This window comes from Panthera uncia, chromosome D4 (genome assembly GCF_023721935.1).
Source record: "Panthera uncia isolate 11264 chromosome D4, Puncia_PCG_1.0, whole genome shotgun sequence".
Lineage (NCBI taxonomy): Eukaryota > Metazoa > Chordata > Mammalia > Carnivora > Felidae > Panthera > Panthera uncia.
Window position 1 is genome coordinate 77,560,805 of NC_064807.1, and position 21,098 is coordinate 77,581,902.

The following is a 21,098-nucleotide window of genomic DNA, read 5'->3' on the forward strand; positions in this document are numbered from 1 at the left end:
CACTTTCTAAGCTGGCAGGCGCCTTATAAATGCCGGCCGCTGTGAGCGGGGGACCCGGAGCGATGGTTTTGGAACCACACTGGCAGGTCCGGATCCCCGCGAGACCTCTTCCAAGCTACACGATCTTGGGACAGGGCCCTCCCCTCGCTGAGCCTCGAGTGCCCCATCTGCACAATGGGAATGCCTACTTCACAGAATCACTGCCAAGACGGAGAAACCTTCTCTGAAGTACCGAAAGCCTGACTGGCACACGCCGGCATTCCAGGAGTGACAGCTGCTGTCACGCCCAACCGTCTACTGCACTCAGAATAAAGCAAAGAGGCAAGGATAAATCTTCAATACGTTTTTAAAAATTTTATCAACATACCTGGATCCTCTCTTCAAAGCGCTGTCTCTCCTTCTGGAGCTCCATTTGTACAGCCTAAGAAAAGGCATTAATTGGCACCTGGAAGGGACTCCCAATACAACAGCTTCCCCAGAACAATTAGAACGAGCATCTCATTTCCGGACTTTTCCACACTGCCGTGGAAGGCACGGAAATAAGTGCCCATTCCTCTCTGTCTCACCTGGAGTCCCACCCGAGTGAAGAGAAACGGAAAAACAAGCAACCCACACGGATGGGTCGCCAGCCCCACAGACAGTCAACCACGGGGCCGCCGACAACGAAAAGGGCAGCTAAAGAAAGGGCCCAGGGTTAAAAAGAGGAGCAGCAGGGGCGCCTGGGTGGCTCAGTCGGTTGAGCATCCAACTTCGGCTCAGATCATGATCTCACGGTTTGTGGGTCCGAGCCCCACATCGGGCTCTGGGCTGACGGCTCAGAGCCTGGAGCCTGCTTTGGATTCTGTGTCTCCCTCTCTCTCTGCCCCTCCCCTGCTTGTTCTCGCTCTCTCCCTCAAAAAAAAAAAGAGGAGCAGGAGACGAGGGCTGATTAGTTTTCCAGCAGAAAACTAACCAGTGAGGCTGCAGAAATCACTGCTGTAATAGGAACAAAGAGGACTCTGCTCCATAAAAAATCAAGACTTTTCCTGAACGTCCCATATCGGGAATGTACCACATGCAGCAGCCATCCCTGGCCCAACAAAAACAGGAGGGTGTCAGCGAGGCCCGCTGCACCCCCAGGCCCGGCCCCACTCCCGCAGCTTGCCCTGGAGACTGCCTAGGGGAGGGATGGCCTCTGGGGGGCTCGGGGGGCTGCCACTACCCACCCACCTCTTAGCGCCTAGGAAAATACAACTCCTCTGAGCCCGTTTCTAAATTCCATGAGGGGACAGTGACCTCGACCTCACAGAGTGGCCAGAAGGACTCAAGGAGGTTCCACGCAGAAGCCCTTCGCCGGCCGCCAGGCCCAACACAAGTGAGTCCCCTTCCCCCCACTGCCTCTAACCGCACAGGTGAAACAGGGACTAAGTTTTATCCCAAGAAAACCCAAAGGACGGAAATAAAGTCTCTGGGCGACGAGAAATCAACACACAGTAAAACAGAGGCAAGCAAGTATGGACTGTTCTGTTAGCCAACCCTATATAAACATGAGGCTGGAAGGAAAAAACAAGCCAGGGCCCCTGACAAAGGAGGTGCCTGCTAATTCCTCAGCTGCCGGGGAGCTAATATTTGGAAGCAGTCTGCGTGTGACCCGTGGGGACCGAATGTGCATCCCATCTGCCACAGAGGAGTCTGGTCTGCTAATTAAAGTCCCCCTTCACACCCCATCGCCTCACCTCAGCGTCTCTCTCCTTTTCTCCCCTTGGAGCGGCAGAAAGTCCTCGGAGCTCTCCAGATGACATGCTCTCATCAGGACATGCCATCTGAGATTTCTCCTCTTTAAGGCACTGAATTAAAGCTTCTTTGCTCTTCAAAGACAGCTTCAACTCCTCAATCAGTCTAAAAGCGAACAAAATTTAAATATTAATTCTAAGCTGTTCTCCTAGCTCAGTGGAGCAGGAGGAGGCAGGAAATGGGGCCAAACATCTTCAAAGTAGACATGTCCAATGACTGAACAGAAATGGAATCGCATTTTGCTGGTGGGAGAGTAACGGTCAGACGCGTGTGACATTAACTGTGCCCTCACCTCCAGCCTGGCCCCGGCAGATCCAACCTCTGAGCCACCAGACTAGGGTCTGATCAAGCCACACCCGTGCTCAGACTTTCGACAGCCCCCACCACCGACGGCAGCAGACTGCTCATGGGTTTTTTTTGGCTTTTTTGTTTGTTTTTTTTTTTGGCCAAGAATCCTCTCTGCAAAAGAAATCAGGCACTGAAACCTGAACAGACACGACCGATAAAGCAGAACTGTCCCAGTGAGCCGGCAAAAACAGACAATCTCTCTCCTCGGCCTCTCGGGGCAAAGTTTAAAATACACTGATGTTCAAGATAAAGGCCAAGCTCGTGAGCAAAGCATTCGAGGCCCCCAGCTCTTCGGGCCTAGAAGCTGAGAAGCCCCGCTGGCGGCTGTGGTCTCATCCCTCGCAGGAGGCCGCTGCCTGCTGCCTCACCGCCCAGCAGCCTCCCTTCCAGCTCTTTCCAGAAGCCAGGCTGTTTTGTGCCTCCAGACCTCCACTCACACCTGCCCCTCCACCTGGAACGCCCCTCTCGGTGCCATCCACATCTAATACACACCCAGCACCCGGCCAGTTACTCCAGGCGGTGCCTGTCCCCAAGGAAACCGTGCCGACCACAGCCCGTGTCCCCCTCGGGTACAGCTGAACACCTTCTCGGGGCCACCACATTATGCTTCCCTGACCGTGGCCAAGTTATCCGACCTCTCTGAGTCCACATTTCCTCGCTACAAAATGGCTTTCACCTGCTCATGTGGATAAGCGATAAAATATTTGAAACAGCCCTACATACCTCCAGGCAGATAGCACAACTCAACATAGGGCAGTTGCTATATTACTTTTTTTTTTTAACATCCAACAATTAGCATTCTCTCAGAAAACCCTCAGAAGGGCCTTTCCATATCTGAGCCTCGAAAGGAACGTGAATGGTAGGAAGACAGCAAGGGTTTTAGTAAGAGTCCGAGAGCGGGATGCCCGGGGGGTGGCTCGGTCAGTTAAGCATCGACTTCAGCTCAGGTCGTGATCTCACGGTTCATGGGTTCGGGCCCCACATCGGGCTCTCTGCTATCAGCACAGAGCCCGCTTTTGATTCTCTGTCTCCCTCTCTGTGTCCTTCCCCCTTTTACACACTCTCTCTCAAAAAATAAATAAATACACATTTAAAAAAAAACAAAAAACAAAGAAACAAGAGTCAGAGAGCTTCCCTGGCTCTCGGGGTGAAGGTAAAGGGTCAGTCGGCTAAAAGGAGTTAAAAGCAGCTGGCGAGGCACAGGGGCCGAGGTCCGAATGCTCGCGGCCTCCCCAAATTCCTATACTGTGCCGGTATTAGGAGGTGGGGCTTTGGCTGGAGATCAGGCCACGCGGGTGGAACTCAGGAATTGGACCAGTGTCTTACAAATGAGGCTCCAGAAAGATGCCTCAGACCCCCACCTCGTGGGCATGCAGTGAGAAGTCTGCAGGCTGGAAGAGGGCTGTCACCTGACCATGTGGGCGCCTGGTCTTCCAGCCTCCAGAACTGTAAGAAATAAGTTTCTGTTGTTTGTAAGCTACCCAATCTGTGGTACTTTGTTATAGGGCCCCAAACAGGCTAAGACATTCAGGTCGGGGGGGGGGGGGGGGGGGTGGCCCGGGGCAGCACCAGGGCGATGCCTCCAAATCCTGGATAGAGGAGTAAGACTGCCCTCTAGGGGTTCTACTCTGAAATCACCATATAATCAATTGAAGAGGTAAAAAGTCACTGACTACATACTTGAAATTGGATGTGTTGTGTTGTATGTAACTTCTACTTAGATCGCCTTGATTTGTTTCAGTTACCTTGAAGCAAGTTCCAGAAGGCATGGGGCTGAGTGAGGCAGGCCTGTGGGGACTGTGGCCAAACTAGAGCACCAGGCCCACCTCCGAAAGCGGCCTCGATCCAGCAAGACCCAGGCCCAGGCTCACCACACCTTCCAGGTTTTCAAAGAAGCTGGAAATCCAGACTTTTACATGAAACTAGATTTTTTTTTTAAATACTAGCAACTAAGTCAAACTTCTAAAAGCACTGCACAGGCCAAACAAAACATATCGGTTGGCCACATCTGACCTGCAGGGTACCTCCATGTCAGCTACCTTACGGACACAGATCACAGGAAAGAGTAGCTAAAGCACGCACCTTTCAAAAGGGTAGAGGAAGCCAGGAAAGACCTCAGCAGTGCCCATCCAAGCAAGGGCCCTGCCCTGTCACAGGGCCACCTGGATGGCACATCTAGATCCATCTCACCGGGGCAGGCCCAAGGACACCTGTCCCAGGTCTGCGCTTAGCAACCCACCTCCTGACCTCCTGCCTTCAGGGAGGAACATACTGATGCCGGTCCCAGGACAGACGCACCGCAGAGAGGGCCACACCCCAAGTAGGCAGAAATCCAGAGGCAGCATCTGGTCGCTGCTCTGGCCTTGGGGAGTGTGGCTGGGGCACATCCGCTCCTGAGAGAGAGCCGCTCTGGCAGTACCAACAAAGCAGGGTTCTGTGCCTGCCACGCCAGGCCTACGGGAAACCCCAAGGAGGCGCAGCCTTTGGCAAAGCCCTGACCTGACCACCCACACGTGGAGACCCGCCCCCCCCATTCCGCACCGCATTAAGCACTCAGTGAGCCTCAACCCTCCCCAAATTTTTTGCTCCGAGAAGATGAGTAGCCACACTTCTGGGCATATGTCACCAGAGACCACTTTCTTCTGTGATTCGCTCGACACGTGCCGGGCTCCACGCCTTGCACGAGTCTACTTCAGCAGCCGCCCACCTCACCCACCTCCTCGCGCTCCTCCTCTGATAAGCCTTCTCTGCCCCGAGCCCAAACGCAGCTGACCACTGCTTTGTTTCTGTCACAGCACAGAACCCTGAACTTACTTCTAACGCCAATCACGATGCTTTTTTTTTTTTTTTGGACATCTGTCCCCTCCCCCACACCGGGAGCACCATAGGAGGAGGGCAGGGCTCCCGTCTCCATTCCTGACACCTAACCCAAGGCCCTGTTCAGTAGCTGCTCAGTGAATTTACCTAGATCTCCTTTAATCTCGCCTTAATCCATCTGGCCAAGCACCTTCTAGACTCTACTCTTGCTTGGATGCCCACAATCCCTCAACCCAACACGTCCCAACTGAAAGCTTATCTTCCCACTCCCTCCACCCAAAAACATCTGTTCTTTCTCCCTTTCTTTCCCCAAACTCGGCAAACCGCACCACCATCCCACAGTTGTTCGTGCTCAAAACCTGGGTGAGGAGGTATCTCGGCAGCCTTGTCCCTCATCCCCAAACCCATCAATGATCAAGCCCTTCAAGCCATCGTGTCAATTCTACCATCTAAATATCTCTGCCTGGGGGCACCTGGGTGGCTGGGTCAGTTGAGCATCCTTTGGCTCAGGTCATGATCCCCGGTTCATGGGATCAAGCCCCGCATCAGGCTCCACACTGAGTGGAGCCTGCTTGGATTCTCTCTCTCCCCCTCTGCCCTTCTCCCCCACATGCGTGTTCTCTCTCTCAAAATAAAATGAAATTAAAGAAAGAAAGAAATATCTCTGCCTGTTCTTCTCCACCCAGTTCTTTCACCTCAATCCTGGTGACCGTGATCTTGTGTCTGGACTTCTGCATCATCCTGAGAAGGAATCTGCCCACCCAGCCCCACCACCAACTCATCCGCCAGGTTCAGCCAGAAGGATCGCGTTAAATTACAGGCTGACCCTGACACTACCCTACTTCCAATCTTAATTCATCAGCAGCTCGTCACGTGCCCTGAGGACAAAACCCAAACTGTTCAACAAAGCCCACATGATCTGGCCAGCTTCCCTCTCCTCATCTCTTCCCACCTCCCTTCCAGAACACAACTCTCCAGCCATGCTATACTTCTGACAGTTCCTGGGTCGAGCTCTGTGCCCTTTGGCCTCTGAACTTCCACTCATGTGGTTCTCAGGACCTGCAACACCCTTTCTTCCTCCAAGTAATTCCTCCTTTATCCTCGTACTTCCTCTGGGAAGCCTTTCCTAATCCCTCTAAATAGAATTAGAAAGATGTAATGTTAACCCAGCATTTATCCATCTGGCCCTGGTCACTCTGTTCCTGCCCTCCAGTCCTCCCACCCAGCTAGGTGACGAGGTTCCTTGGGACAGGGACCCAGCCTGTACCACTCACCCCTACACCCGACCCACCACTTACTGAACACAAGATGCTCAGGAAGTATTTGAACAAAGGGCGTGATGATCCAACAGACCAACGAACCGGCTGCTGAGCATCTGCTGGGGCCCTGGCAGGACCCCTCCAACCAGCTCTCCCCCCCCCCCCCCCCGCCACCTCTCCTCAAACCCACCCCCAGAGCTCTCCCTCTTCCCCTGCACCCACACCAGGAATTCTGCCTTTTCTTCTTTGGTGGCTGCTTCCCACACATTCTAGTCTCTTCCCTGAGCCCCCTATTTCCAATTTAACTGTTGGAGACCTGCAGGTCCCCCAGGAAAGACAAACCTATAAACCTTCTAAGGGCTTCACCGCTCATCAGCTGGGAGAGATGCAAGGGAACATATAAATAACTTGTATGGAAAAGGATTCCAGACTCCGTCACAGTACGGTGGCCCCAGTCTCCACCTCTCTCAGGTGGTGCCTGGAAGAAGGGGAAGGGGAAGGGGAAGCCCAGCAAAACACCACCCGTCCAAGGAGGCTTCTCCTCCTAGCCGTGCAATCGAGAAAAACACTCATTCACTCAGCCCTGACGGCCTACATCTCCTAGAGAACTGTTTCCTGGCTCATCCTGAGATTCATCCCAAACTTCCGTTTTCCAGATCAAAGCTAAGAAGAGGTTACATAAATGCTAGCTCCCCCAAGCACGGACTAAATGGAAGCCATGGGCTCCCCCGGAGAGTCTACTCATTCCTCTTCCACAGAAAATCCTAAAACATTTGCTCATCTCATTTCCCAACCCATCATGCAAACACGTTGCAGACTCAAATCTCAAAAGGTGGTATGGAGACAGAAAGACAAGCAAACAGCAGTCGGGGAACCAGGGCAACCAGGCACCAGAACCTCAACAACGTGGGGGGCCGGTCAATCGGGCAACACACCCCCCAAAAAAGGAACCATAGTCAGTTTCCTCTATTTAAGGAAGTAGGCAAATAGATCATTTGCCTTAGAACAATTTCTGTCAAATTCCAAGCAAGCTTGGCTCTTCAATGGATAGATCACAGGTTAGCCAGAAGTTTCACCTGTATTTACTTTACTCAACTTTCCACCTAGTGACCACCAAAGCAAGGCAAGAGTAAAATGTAAGGTTCGTGATAAAGAAGAAAACCTCAACTCTCTCCTGACTAGTTTTGATCAAAAGTCTGGCTGCAAGGTATGAGCATCAAAGACCGCCTACAGATCCTCCAGTCTGTCCGTTTCTCTGGCCTACGTAGCACTCATTTTATTCCTGGACCGTCACAGAGCCCTGTGCTTGGTCTACACTGCTTCGGCCCCCTGCACTGTATGAATCTGGGCCCGCGGCCTACATTAAAAGACACGATGATAAACAGGGTCACACAAAATTCACTAGCGTCTATTGTGGGGATACAATCACTTACCGTTCCCTCTGGGCAGATCCACAAGAAAAATTTCTCCCTGACAATGTCAAGTAAAACTGGGCTTCTCCAGAGTTGCTGGCTCATTTTCGCTTGTGAGCAATGTGAATCTTAGGTCCATCAAGAAAGCTGTTCTCTTCTTCCTTCGGCTACCGGGAAGCTTACAGCCAAAACTGAATGCTAAAGGTAGTATCTGAGAACTTTTCAGCAGGAGTTTCTATCTCTAATTCTATCCCTGTCCTCACAGCACTACCCTCGCCATTTTCCTGTCACCCTGAGGTTACCCCAGGTTTTTTCACTGTGGGGGAACAAGGAGAGAAAGGGGGGATAAAAGGGTAGGAAGGGAACAACCCTCTGGCCATGCTGCCTGACAGACGAATGTCAGTGCGTGGCAGAGACAAGAGCCAGACCTGTCTTTCTGCTCCAGGACCACAGTCATGTCCAAGGCCCCCTCATGCCTCTTCTTCATCTCCGAGAGCTTGTTTTCCAGGCTCAACCGAAGAGCCTTCTCTGTCTCTGTCCCCGCAAAGGCCTTTTCCAGTTCTGCCTGGGCGGCTTTCACATCCTAGAGTTAAATGAAATGCATTTGATGCAATTTTTCAATACAATTGGGAACATTTTGAAAGGAAATTGGATTAAAATATAAATATTTATGACTTTTTCTCCGGCACATTTCCCCTCCCTGCACTGTACTATACATGGGGAGAATCAGTAATAAATACATTTGCCAGCCATTTTCTCCCTCTTGTATCCTGAAGAGTAATAGGCATTTCCAATGGAAAAGACTCAAGTCTACAAAAACTGTATTTTTGGGTTTGAAGAATCGGATCAATATTTACAGCTTCAGTGAGAACAAGGAGAAATGTGCCTCTCAATACCTAAACACACAATTCCAGAGTCCCCAGAATCTCCATACAAATTCATGCCACACCCCACCGCCCCCTCACTATTTCTTTTAAGATAATGACTACACGATTCTCAAATGCATTTTCTGTATCTCCAAGGTGATGTGGGTGCTGAAGGACTACGTTCCTCCTGAGAGCTCCGAGAGGCCAACAGGGGAAGGATCTAAATCACAGAGGCAGGGCCCGTGTTGGGGAAAAGGGCCCTGGTGCTCAGCAAAGTGTCCTGGAGAGACATCTGGATCTCCCAGTGCCAACCGTCTCTGGTTACATCACAAAGATAAAAGTCAAATCAAACTGGGTTCAAAACCCAGCTCTCCTACTTCTTTGCTGTGGGACACTGGGTAGCCACTTAGCCTCTCTGAGCCCCAGCTTATCTGTGAAACAGGGACCACCACCACCACCCCATCAAAGAGTTGCTGTGTGACTGTCAAATGCCTGCTGCATCACAGGAAGCTCAAGAAAACAAAACGAAACGAAACAAAAGCACTAGCTGCTTCTTCCCTGCCCTTCGGTCCACAAGGGCTACTGTGAACACTGGGAACGGAAAGCCCACTACGAGCTGCAAGTATAGTGACCCGTGCGTCTTTCTGTGTCCAGCAGGCTTTGTGCTGCGTTCCTCCTCATATCCAAGAAGAGTCAGGGTTTCAGGGGGAGAAAGTGAGATGACACGACAGACCTCAAAGACCAAGAATTGAGTGACGAGTGTCACTTCGTACTAGCTTAATACGGAGGGAAACTTTCAACGTCTAGGAGCCAGGATTTTTTAGCCAAGACACATGCTGCTTCCCATCAAGGGCACAGCAAGCGCCTGGGAACAAGCAGGAGGAGGAGCTACACTCAGTGCCTCCCGGGAAAGGGCACTCAGTGAGCACTGGGGTGACGGGGGATGGAGGCCGGGACCAGACGCAGGGCTGCCCGGGCACGCGAGGGCCTGCGAATCGGAATCTGCTTCCAGGCTCCGCGCATGTTAGAGGAGTCCTTCCCCTCTCTGGGCCTCAGTTTCCTCCTCTGGAAAAATAAAGAGACTAAACGAGGTAAGAAGGGCGGTGTTGCACCAAGAACGCAGGCTTTGAAGTCAGCAGTCGTAAAATGGAATCCAGGATCAAACTTAGACTCGTTAGTCTTTCTGTACTCTGGCGTCCTCGTCTGTAAGCGTCAAGACGACAACCAGGACGCAGGGTGTACTAGGCGCCTGGGACAGGGCTGGAACCCGTGAGATGCTGAATAAGGGTGGCTCTCATTTCTGCTGCAAGTCTGCAAGTGTGTGAAAGAGGGAACAAAATTCTGCTCCCCCCACTATTAACCCGCTGCAAGAACACATCCTCCTCGGGGCCTCCAGACTTGCCTCTTCTAAATGGAATATTCTCTTGTTCAGGAGCTCTTCGACCTGCCGCACCTTCTTCTGGGCATCTTCTGTCACCCGCTGCACTTCGGAGCCACCCCCTTCAGCCAGGCTCTCAACTGCTTTACTGCAAAAAGAGGCAAAAGTGTAAAATCCATGCGGGGACAGTCAGAGGGTGGTTTCAGTGGCCCCAAAGAGACAAGGAATATTTGTTAGTCATTTCTCCCACAGACCTGTGCTGGAGCTTTGTGGTTGTTGTTTTCAATTTTTATTTTTATTTATTTTTTTGAGAGAGAGAGAGAGAAATCAAGTGGAGAGGGGGCAGAGGGAGAGAGAAGGAATCTTAAGCAGACTCCACACTTAGCGTGGAGCCTGACGTGGGGCTTGATCCCACGACCCTGGGATCATGACCTGAGCCGAAACCAAAAGTCAGATGCTCAACCAACTGAGTCACCTGGTGCCCCTTTTTTTAAATTAATATTTGTAATTCAAATACACAGTGAAGTATATGAATGTATCAAAATCAGTCAACATGTACACCTTGAACTTACATGTTATATGTCAATCATACCTCTATGTAAAATACATATATATAAACCCAAATTAAGAAAGAAGTAAGAATCATCTACAATCTTACCAGCCAGAAAAACTAAGTTAACATTTTAGCATGTAGCCTTTCAGACACTTTCTGCAAAAACAGAACCAACCATACAATATATATCCATGATCTGACTTTACTACTTACTACACCATAAACATCCCTCTGTGTCGATAAACATAAATCTCTACCATTTTTAAAGGCTACATATTAATTCACTGTATGAAATATACTAGAGTGTATATTAAATCAATCCCCTATTTTTTTTATCGAAGTAGAGCCGACACCCATCAATCCCCTCATGTAAAAATATTTAGATGATTTCTGATTTTACACATTTGTCTGAAAACACTTCTAAAGCTCTGAGGACAGTGCAAATAAAGACTTTATTCATATCTTGAGTACAAAGTACTCAAATACATGTTAGTGTTGTTATCATCTTATAAGCAACATTAATAATAAGAGCATGCTCGCATATATACGACCCGGTGATCTCCCAGGGTCAGTTTCCACAGAGGGAATTACCGGGTCAAAGGGTAAGCACACTTGTAAGACTCTTGACAGCCACTGCCGACTCTCCCACCAGGAAACTTCCGGCAAAGTACACCTCCACCAGCGGTAGGAGAGGGGGAGAGCTGGTCCGACGAACCAACGCGCAAAGGAACAGCACGCGACGGAAAGCGATCTGAGGGATCGAGGGCTTTTCTACAGCGTCTTTTGCCAACTGGAGGGCAGAGCATTTTAAACACAGCGTGCCCCACCTGTGAGCCCCAGCCACCACTCCGGGCGTGAGGCCAGGAGGCTGCGCAGGCAGCCCACGCTCCGTCCAGTGCGGAGTTCACGCTGCCGGGCAGCACGGAATGTTAGCCGTCCAGCGGGCCAGGACCGGTGGGGATGGCGCACCAAAGCCTGACACAGGACCCCAACGCCTGACGCCTCTCATCGGGGTCCTCCTCAAAAGAAAAACCGTCAGATACGACCTTGTGGGACATTTACTCGGAGCGCATCTCCGCAGATTTCTAAACGACTGCAGGTTGGCAGAAGGCAGAATCATAAAGGAAACGGCTCCACCTAAAGCTGGCTTCTCAGAAAAACTGCAACAGAACAAATTTCTTCACCGCCAGCCTCCCGTGCCCTACTTTAGGGGGCATATGAAATGTTCCCAACCAAGTGCCATGTGATCAGACGCTCACATGCACGGGCCATGTGAATTTTTGACTGAGAACAATGGAAAGTCAAGAGGGCCATACTTGCCGTCCAAGCATCAAACAGGAGCTGCCTGCGAATAAAGACTTTATTCATATCTTGCTTCCTTTCGCCAACAGGCCTTCAGAAGGCCCCAGTGTCATGACATCATTTTAATGGAATTCAACGTTCAACTGCAAGAACGAACATGGACTCTGAAGCCTGAACAGATCTGCTTCCAAATTTACATTCTCTCATGTCCTCAATGTGACTCTGGGCAAATCGCCCCTTACGCCTCAGGTTCCTCACTTGAAAAGTGACACGCTTGCCTCTTAGAATGAACGTGCTAACACGTGTGGTGGCCGCAGCACGGCGCCCTTCCCCCCCCCCCCCCCCCCCCCCGCATCTGAGCGCCACCTGCTGGCCCTGTGGCCACCACAGCGCTGGCCCCTGCTGAGATGCCAGGAGAGGCCTCCGTCTACCCCTCTGAGCTGGGACAGGTCATTCTCTGGCCAGAACCGGGGCCGCCACTGCCACTTCCCCTCCAATGCCATGATGTGCGCGGCCCTGGCTCCCTCGGCCCATTTCTCCATCAGTGACGTCTGGAGTTCCCCGCGATTCGGTCGTTTCTGTCGTTCCTCAGAAGGCACGGCATACGGCTGATACCACACGCAAGGCTAGAGGCTCTTCCTCCTGAGCCGCGGATACGGGATTTTTCCAGTCCTGAATTCCCACTAACCACCACCAGTGTTTTAGCCCTGGGCTTCACAGAGCCCCCTCTAGGGAATGGTCCCCCCCCCCACCTCCCCCCGCCCAGAGAGGGCAAACACGTCGTCTCCCTCCCGTCCGCCCACAACGAACCTCGGTGTTTTATAGTCAGAATCATATACACTGGCAAGAGGCGGACTACAGTTTCTAACAAGTGCTGGTATTATTCAGTTTGTTTGCATTTTAGTTATACCAATAAAATATATCCCCAATAATAAATGTTCCAACTTTTCATTTATCATCTTTGTATTTTACAGTTACTGTAGCAATAAAATTTATACTCGGCAGTATGGTGCAATTTTCCTCTACTAATGGAATTATTATTTTTGTTTGTGCTTTAAAGCCACAGAGATAAAATTTACTCCCGACAATATGTCTGCCTTTGTTTTTAATGTCCCCTTACTGTAACTGATAAGTACAACAGTGGAGACCCAGCACACATACGTGTTTCCCCCCTCCAGCAAGGCAGAGCGGGCTCCAGAGCCAGACGGGCCCAGGATCTGTCACCCACCTGGGCCGGCCCCCCAACTCCTCCGGGCCCCAGTTTCCCCCACACTCAAATGAGAATGCCGGCTGCCTCACATCACTGTTGTGAAACTGATAAAGCCATAAAGCAGGTCAAGTGCCAGACACGGGGTCTGGGGCAAAGCAGAATAAATGGCAGTCCGCTCCCCCTACCCTGTCTCTCCTTATAGAATCTGGGCCAACAGACGAGATGGAGAGCAAGACCTAAGGCGAAGAAAGGTGGGGACAAAGTGGTCTAAACCAGCATTCCACCCGATACAAAAGAGAACCTTCTATAAATATCACCCCTGCTACCCTTTCTAACCTTCACCCTTTCCTCTTGATTCTTTCCATTCTAATTATAGTTCTGGAGAAAAAGCAGGTGCTTTTCCTGTGACAGGTCCCCTATCTCCTGCCCAACCCCCACCAAAAAAAAAAACAAAAACACCGTAAAAGTGAAAAAGGGAGTTGAGGGCATTAAACAAAGGTATTTTTTCCGTCACCAAGAATGTACCTACACACGCCTGTAGGTACTGGGCAGTTGGGGGCAGGGAAAGGCACACTTAGCAGGGATGTGACAGACACCGTGCGGGTCCTACAGCACACAGCACGCACAAGGGGCCCACGGAGTAGGAACGGCGGAGGTGCCCCCACGCTGCGCTGAAGGAGAAGAGGCTCTTGGCCTTAGAAGAGGTGCAGTCGTGTTGGAGAAACAAGAATCACACACGTGAAAATTAAAAAGAGCATACGAGGGGCGCCTGGGTGGCTCACTCAGTTAAGCGTCTGACTCTTGGTTTCAGTTCAGGTCATGATCTCACAGTTCATGGTTTGAGCCCCACATTGGGCTCCAAGATGACAGCACAGAACCTGTTGGGATTCTCTCTCTGTTCCTCCCCCACTCATGCTCGCTCGCTCTCTCTCTCTCTCTCTCTCTCTCAAAATAAATAAATAAATAAATAAACTTAAAAAAAAAAAAAAAGAAGGTCCACGGAAAAAAAGAAAAAAAAGCATATGAAATCAGGGCTGGACCCAAAGTCAGGGACCTGCATTCTCATCCCAGCTCCAATCATCCCGCCTGAGTGGTGCTGGTCACAGTCCTTCCCTTCTCAGGCCTAAACACCCCCCCCCCCCCGTCCACAAGGAGGCTTTCCTCGAGATTTGCCTGGCTCCCAGGAGAACGATGGCATCCAAACGGATGCAAATGGGTCTTATAAACTATAAAGTGCCGGCACACACACGCGAGTGTGATTCTCTGCCAGGGAAGCTTGTGAAGGGATGGAAACGTGGGCTACAGGCAGCCAGGCGGGGCTCACCCCGAGCCTCGGAGTCAGCTAGGCGACAGGAAAAGCAGAAGGGGCCGCCAGGGCCAAGCCAGAGCAGCGGGAACAGAACGTGTTCAGTATCCGTGAGCCAGACGAGGAACGTGCGTCAGACGAGGCACTGGCAGGGAGAACGCCGGAGCAGCTACGTCGTCGCGAACACTCTTCACAGAGCTCGCGATCTTAGCCCCTGACCTAGGAGTCAGCCTTGACATCCCCCTCCCCATCCGTGACCCAGCCCTGTTGATTTTGCTCACCAGACGCCTCTGCAGGCCGCCCACCCCTCGCCATCGCTAGCCTCTCACCTGAACTACCGGACGAGCCTCCTGACTGGTCTCCCTGCCTCCCCGCCCCGCGCTCCGTCTACGAAGCGCCTTCCTCTCCGCATCCAGTGACCTCCACAAAACTAAATCTGATTGTGTCAGCTGCTCAAACCCGTGACTTCTTCCCGTTTATCTGGGATAATCTCTGCTGTGGCTTCAAGACCCTGCAGGACAAGACACAGACCTCCCCAGACTTCCCATATTCCCTCCGACTGCACGTGCACAGCTAATTCCTACTTGCTCGTCAGACCTCACCTAAGTGCTCCCCCCTCAGGGCCCCTTCCCTGCAATACGTCTCTATTGACGGACCTGTTCCCACCCTGTCAACACTCCCCGCTGCCTCTGTCTTCCTCACGGCTCTTTTCCCACTTGGTATTTATCCGCTTACCATCCCCAGTATTTTACCACCATCGCCCCTTCTAGAATGCAAGCCTGTCTGGATCACCACTGCATCCCCGGGAGCCTAGCCCAGTGCGGCACAGAACAGCTGCTTAATAAATCTTTTCTGGATAAATTAATAAAACTAGTCAGACCAGGGGCGCCTGGGTGGCTCAGTCGGTTGAGCGTCCGACTTCGGCTCAGGTCACGATCTCGCGGTCCGTGAGTTCGAGCCCCGCGTCGGGCTCTGTGCCGACAGCTCAGAGCCTGGAGCCTGTTTCCGATTCTGTGTCTCCCTCTCTCTCTGACCCTCCCCCATTCATGCTCTGTCTCTCTCTGTCTCAAAAAATAAGTAAACGTTAAAAAAATTAAAAAAAACAAAAAAACAAAAAAACTAGTCAGACCAAAAAGGTCTGCGTGGGCAGCTTGGGAATCTACACCCACAAGTGCATGCACGAGCCCTGAAAACATTCAGCCCCGTGTGTGGTATGGAGGAGCGCACACAGCCTTTGTGAGTTCGGGTTTCCGCGTGTACTCGCCCGCTAACGGCAAGTCCCAGCCAAGACCTGCAGCAGGCAGGGCGCTGAGCACGAAACAGACCAAATTCAAATTCTACTACTGACCTCCAGACTTGGTAAAGTTGACTTGACTTCGTGCCGGAGGATGATGTGCTTCAAAAAAACCAAAAAACAAAAAACAAAAACAAACAAAAAATGTGCAACAGCAGCCAACAAAAACAAAAACTTATCAATCGAGTTTTCTCATTCATTCCTTCATTCATCCACTCACTCGTTCAGAAAATACCAAGCGTACAAGATAGGCAATAAGCGAGGGAGGTCTGGGCCGGGGAGCCCCTAGTCTCCTCGAAGCCAGCAGCAGCCCAACTTCCAGCTGCTGGCCGCGTGACAATGAAAGGAATGACATGGCCCGGCCCAGAGCGGTGCAGCTGTGCCCTAAGCCAAAGAGTCCATGCTCCTGGCCCACTGGATCCAGCAGGAGCTCAGCTACCGAGACAAATGGTGTGCCTCCACCCCAGCTTTCAGCCAGATCCTTGGTGGAAGGTGGGTCAGCCCCGGGAAGCCTCATTCCACTCTCACGAAGCAAAACTGTATACTTCGGTGCCCCAACAGACCCACAAACGCCCTCTTGTCGCCGTGCCCCCATTATACTCTGTCTACAAGCGTGCTACAAGGCTGAAGTGGGGGGACGTCTCTTTTCAAATCCTCGCTACGCGGCACAATTACATAATAAATGTTGACGGATGAATGAATAACCAATCGAGTCATCGACTGTATTCTCTGAACTGGGCTTGTTGTTCAACAAATATTTAACTATTTGATTAATGAAAATAATACTTCTCAAACGTGTTTTACGCAGAGCACCTCTTTTAAACAAAATATTATAAGAGACCCTAGTGCATTAAACAGATACAAAAACAAGTTCCTCTGGTTAAAGCCCTACCCTCTGCGTCCCAGCCTCACTCACCAGAGTCCCTCAGGATTCCTGCAAGCCCTAGGGCCTTTACTGCAATGAAAATGAATGAGCTGCTGACAGAATTAAGGACATGGGTGGATCCCACAAACACGCTGCTGAGGAAAGAGGCCAGACACAAAAGGGGGCGTGTACGGTACGGGACTCCATTCCTATCAAGTTCAAAAGTGGGCAGAACTAAACACCGATGCCATCAGTGTTCCGCACAGTGGTTATCTTGGTGGAGAAGGGGACTTCTGGGGGGTGGGTGATGTTCCGGTTTTCGATCTGGATGGTGGCCCCACAGGTGTTTTTAGTGCAAATTCGCCATCTGCACACTTAAGATCACATCGTTTTCCCTGTGAAGTATATTACACTTCAGAAGTTTGTTGAAAAGTAGTTAAACAAAAACGGACACCTCCTTGGGGTCCTCAGGGCCCAGTGGGAAAACAACTGGCTCAGAAAACACAAGGCTGTGTTCTATGGACCCAGCCAGCCTCCACCCCCCGGAACCCCGGGCACCCTGCAAGCTTGTGACAGGATGACAGGTACTCACGAGGCTTTGATGAGAAGCTGCTCCCTCTCCTGGAGCTCCCGCTTCAGACTCTCCACTTCCACCTTCAGTTCGATGTTCTTCCAGTCAAGATTAGGAAAGAAAAGAAACAACGTGAAATACGGGACCCCAGAATGTGCGCGGTGGGGAAACAGCTTGCCGCACAGACTAACTTACAGGACGCTTATAATAGGCAGATGCTAGATTCAAAACCTCATTAGCCTCAGGGCACAGGGAGAAAGGAATTATTAAACACTGGTGGTCTCAAAAGGAAGCCCTGGATTCCTCAAGACTTGGAACAATTATGTAAATTTTCCAAGCTTCTAACAGCCAGAGCACTCAAACACTGAGGCATAAATGTCATACAAGTGAGGCTGATTTAAAAATGGTTTGCCCTCCGCCAGGCAAATTTACAAGCAATTCTGCAGTTTGCTTTTCCCATTCCAAGGCAATTACTTCTGCTTGTTTACAATCATGCATGTGGTGGCTGTAGCAGTGGGAACGTGTTACAGCCTCAAAATAAATAAATAAGTAAGTAAATAAAACACGTGGATGGATAAGTGGGAGGCCACACCACTGCGTGTCTCATTTCAGCGTAAGATTTCGGGGCACTTACAAAAAAGCCACAACTGCATGGGGCAAGCTGTCTATGAGGGCCACCACAGTGTTCTCCGACCACACGTCCTCCTCTTAACTGACTACAACGAAGGGAGTCACACATGGCCTCGGGCTCCTAACTCACGTGACAACCCAAAGACAGAAGCTCTGGTAAAGACACCGCAGTGTGAGACACTGGGGCAGTGGCGGGCTTCTCAAACCTGCCCACGAACGTATCCCAGGTGGAACAGCAGATGAACTCCCGCTAGTAGAGCCTGAGGTCTGAGTGCGTAGCTGGTGGAGGATTGCTATAAATCCAAGATTTCTCCGAAACCTCGCTCCTGTTTTGTTTTAATAATTCATGCCAATTTCACATCCATAATCCATGTGGGTTATTTTAAACAAAAGTCACATTTCCGGTAAAATTTATAATCTCAGGGGACACGCCTCCTACCTTCCTGCCAAGCAGCCCTGGGGGAATGAGGACCCGAGACTGAGAAGTCAGCCAGAATGGAAATCAACCCACTAACCTGGGCTGGCCGCAGACATATACCGATGACCTGTGACAGGACCGGCATGGGGCTAAGCGCTGAGGACGGCGTGGTGAACAAGGCAGACACGGGCCCTGCCTGCACACCGGCATCAACTATGAAACTGGAAGTGCAAGCCTGTAGTCGTCCTCGGAAGCACAAGCCCAGGAGGTGAGAGAGCGAAGTTTCTTCTCTCAGGCCACTCGAGCGCCAATGAAACACACAAGCCCTACCTGACATAGGGGATTTGAGGAGCAAATGAGCTCACACATGAGAAGAGCCTAGCAGACGGGGCTCCCAGTGCATTATCTTCTTCCTGGTCAACAACAGGCACTAAAGAAGTCATCTACGAGACCAAACTTTGTTAGGAGAAGCTGATCTTTGCATAAAGATCACTGCATGACAGTTCACCGGTCTTCAGCTGGTTTTGTGAGGACCCTACAGCAACAGCCTTCAAACAGAGGACACCTTTTCAGCTCTAAGAAGGGCAGAGAGTTTCCATTTAAGAACTGACACCAGATAATCTAAACTGCTTTCTGATGAACTAACCGGCACCCCCGACCTAAAACGATGGAGAGCTAACATGTCCACGAGACCAATTTTTCAAGCCCCAATACCTGAAATTATAAACTTACAATTCATGGGAATCAGTCTCCAAACCATAAGTCAAGACACCTCATAAGCTTAAAATGGAATTTCGTTATAAAAGAGAATGAAGACGCCCTTACACTACTGTTAAGGAAAAGATACCCTTATCCTTATTATTAAAGAAAAATGCAAGGTACAGAACAGAACGTGCCGCATTTATGTAAAAAGGAGATTTATACCCACACACACACCTGCTTGTACATACATAAAATTCCTCTGCATAAATAATTAATAATATCGGTTAGATCTGGGGAACCAGGAGACAAGGGTGGATGAAAGTCTCTCTAGTGTATTCCTTTGATGCTTTTTGAATTCTGAGCCATGTACACCTACCTATCCAACAACTTGAAATAAAAGTATAATTAAATCAGGTCATCTAATCAGACAGTGTAAAAAAAAAAAAAAAAAAAAAAAGCTAAACAGCAGAGTAAAATGAGGCAGGCCTGTATTCAGAATACACCTCTCATAGTAGCTTTGTGACATCCAGCAAGTTACTGATCTTCCCTGAACTTCAGTTTCCTCTTCTGTAAAATGAGGATAATCTCCACTGCACAAGGCTGTCTTGAGAGTTAAAATATGATAAATGTCCAAATGCCCAAGACCATGGCTTACAGAGAGCAAGCAATTAACACGCTTTGGCTCCCTATCACCCTAGAAGTGTGTAACCATACTTACACAGAAAATGTTTTAGGCCATTGGTTTTTCCTTCAAACTATGATTGCATCATCACTCCCTTCCAGAAAAGGTGACATCCTCATTGCCTTTCCACCCCCACACTGAAGGGGAAAAAAAACAAAAACAAAAACAAAAAACTGCCTTAAGGGACAAGAGAGCTTTTCAATTCTTGAAAAGGCTCAGAAGTACAGTACAATCCTTCTTCAACACAAGCCCATTTAAGTCCCATCTGCTGAAACTCAAGGAGAGTCCTTTTTCCCCCTTCAAAAGTTTCCAGTGGTGCAAACTTCAGAAGAGAAAAGACGGAGACATTCCCCGGGCCAGGGGCTAATCTGCTGGAAAAAGCCAAAAAATGGGCACCGAAATATTGTTTGTACTTATGTCTTTTCAGGAAAGCCAAGTTCTGTTTTCAACTTTCAGCACCAAGGTCTGTTTTCAGGCAGAGGCCCCCAGGTCAAGACTTCAGATGGGAACAGACGCTTTTCTGACCGTCACAAGCAAGCACGCAAGGAATACAGAAGAGCCAGGGCACAGACAGCTGACGGTCCTCAAGGCGGGCTGCCAAGGGAAGCCTCTGTCAGACAGCGAGGATCATCGCCAAGCACTGACTGTGTGCTAGGGCTTTTCCTCTGCCGTTCCGTTTTAATCCACACAAATAACCCTGTGACAGAGGGACTGTCACTTAACTCCGAAAGCAAGCCCAGGGAGCTGAAGGGCCTTGCCTACAGCTACACGAGTCAGTGGGTAACAGCAGGCCGCAATTCCAAAGACACTCCACCATTTCACCACCTTTGTCTCAATCGTGAATAATTAGGAAAAGGCAACTGAGATAGAAAGAGTAAATGAGAATTAGGATTTGAAAAAGAGAGACAGAATCCCTTAAAATTAATCTTGCTACTCTTTGCTTACTATTAAGATCATCCTATTGTTTTATGCTCCCCGTAATCCATTCAGATTAAATGAAAGCAGCTCTGTCTGTTCAGGCTAACTCGGAGAACAAATATTAATCAAATTTCTGCTGGGAATGACTCTGAGAAAAAAACCAGGTGTGGCCGTGGGAAGTGGGACCTCACAGTTTTATAGACGTGTTCGGTGGGGCCATCAAGTTCCTGTTGCATTCTTTCCTCCAGGAAATAGATGCGGAGCTTTAAATTAAAGTTTTCTTTCTTCAATTCAGTGATTTGCTGGAAAATAAGCACAGAAGGGTTATCAAAAGTAAGGTCTGAAGGACGGTACCTGCATTAATCCCTGTAGCTCCTAAGGCTACGAATGGACTGAAATGTTAAAAACTAGAGAAAACTTACCTTTGCTGCAATTGTACCAACCCAGAATTAAGTGGTTCTCGCTAGTCGAATTTAAGACAATCTGAGCACTTGAATGAATAATGACTGAAGAAAAGAATTCGTGACTCCACACTGCTGATAAGTAAGTAAAGAAAGGAAGAAAGAAAGGAAAAGAAAGAAAACAAAAGGAAAGGAAAGGCAAATCTCTTCTTCACAAATGAAATCCAGTTCACCATTATAAAAAAAAATAAATTAAAAAAAAAATAAAATATAAAAAATAAAAATAGGGGTGCCTGGGTGGCTCAGTCGGTTAAGCGTTCAAACCTGATCTCAGCTCAGGTCATGACCTTAGAATCTGTGAGTTCAAGCTCCGCATTGGGCTGCCGGCACACA

The 21,098-nt window shown here is 49.8% G+C and overlaps 1 protein-coding gene across 7 annotated transcripts in view; it reads right to left on the reverse strand.

Moving 5' to 3' along the window:
- The window catches only part of CDK5RAP2 (CDK5 regulatory subunit associated protein 2), a 169,401-nt gene that overhangs the window by 121,123 nt on the left and 27,180 nt on the right, over positions 1-21,098 (reverse strand). For all 7 annotated transcript variants that reach the window (XM_049627905.1, XM_049627940.1, XM_049627912.1 and 4 more), the window contains exons 4-9: positions 20,496-20,606; positions 16,976-17,052; positions 9,878-10,001; positions 8,038-8,192; positions 1,716-1,878; positions 368-421 (exon numbers count right to left, since the gene is read on the reverse strand). In XM_049627905.1, the coding sequence (XP_049483862.1) occupies positions 368-421; positions 1,716-1,878; positions 8,038-8,192; positions 9,878-10,001; positions 16,976-17,052; positions 20,496-20,606 (684 nt within the window). The remainder of the gene's footprint in view (positions 1-367; positions 422-1,715; positions 1,879-8,037; positions 8,193-9,877; positions 10,002-16,975; positions 17,053-20,495; positions 20,607-21,098) is intronic.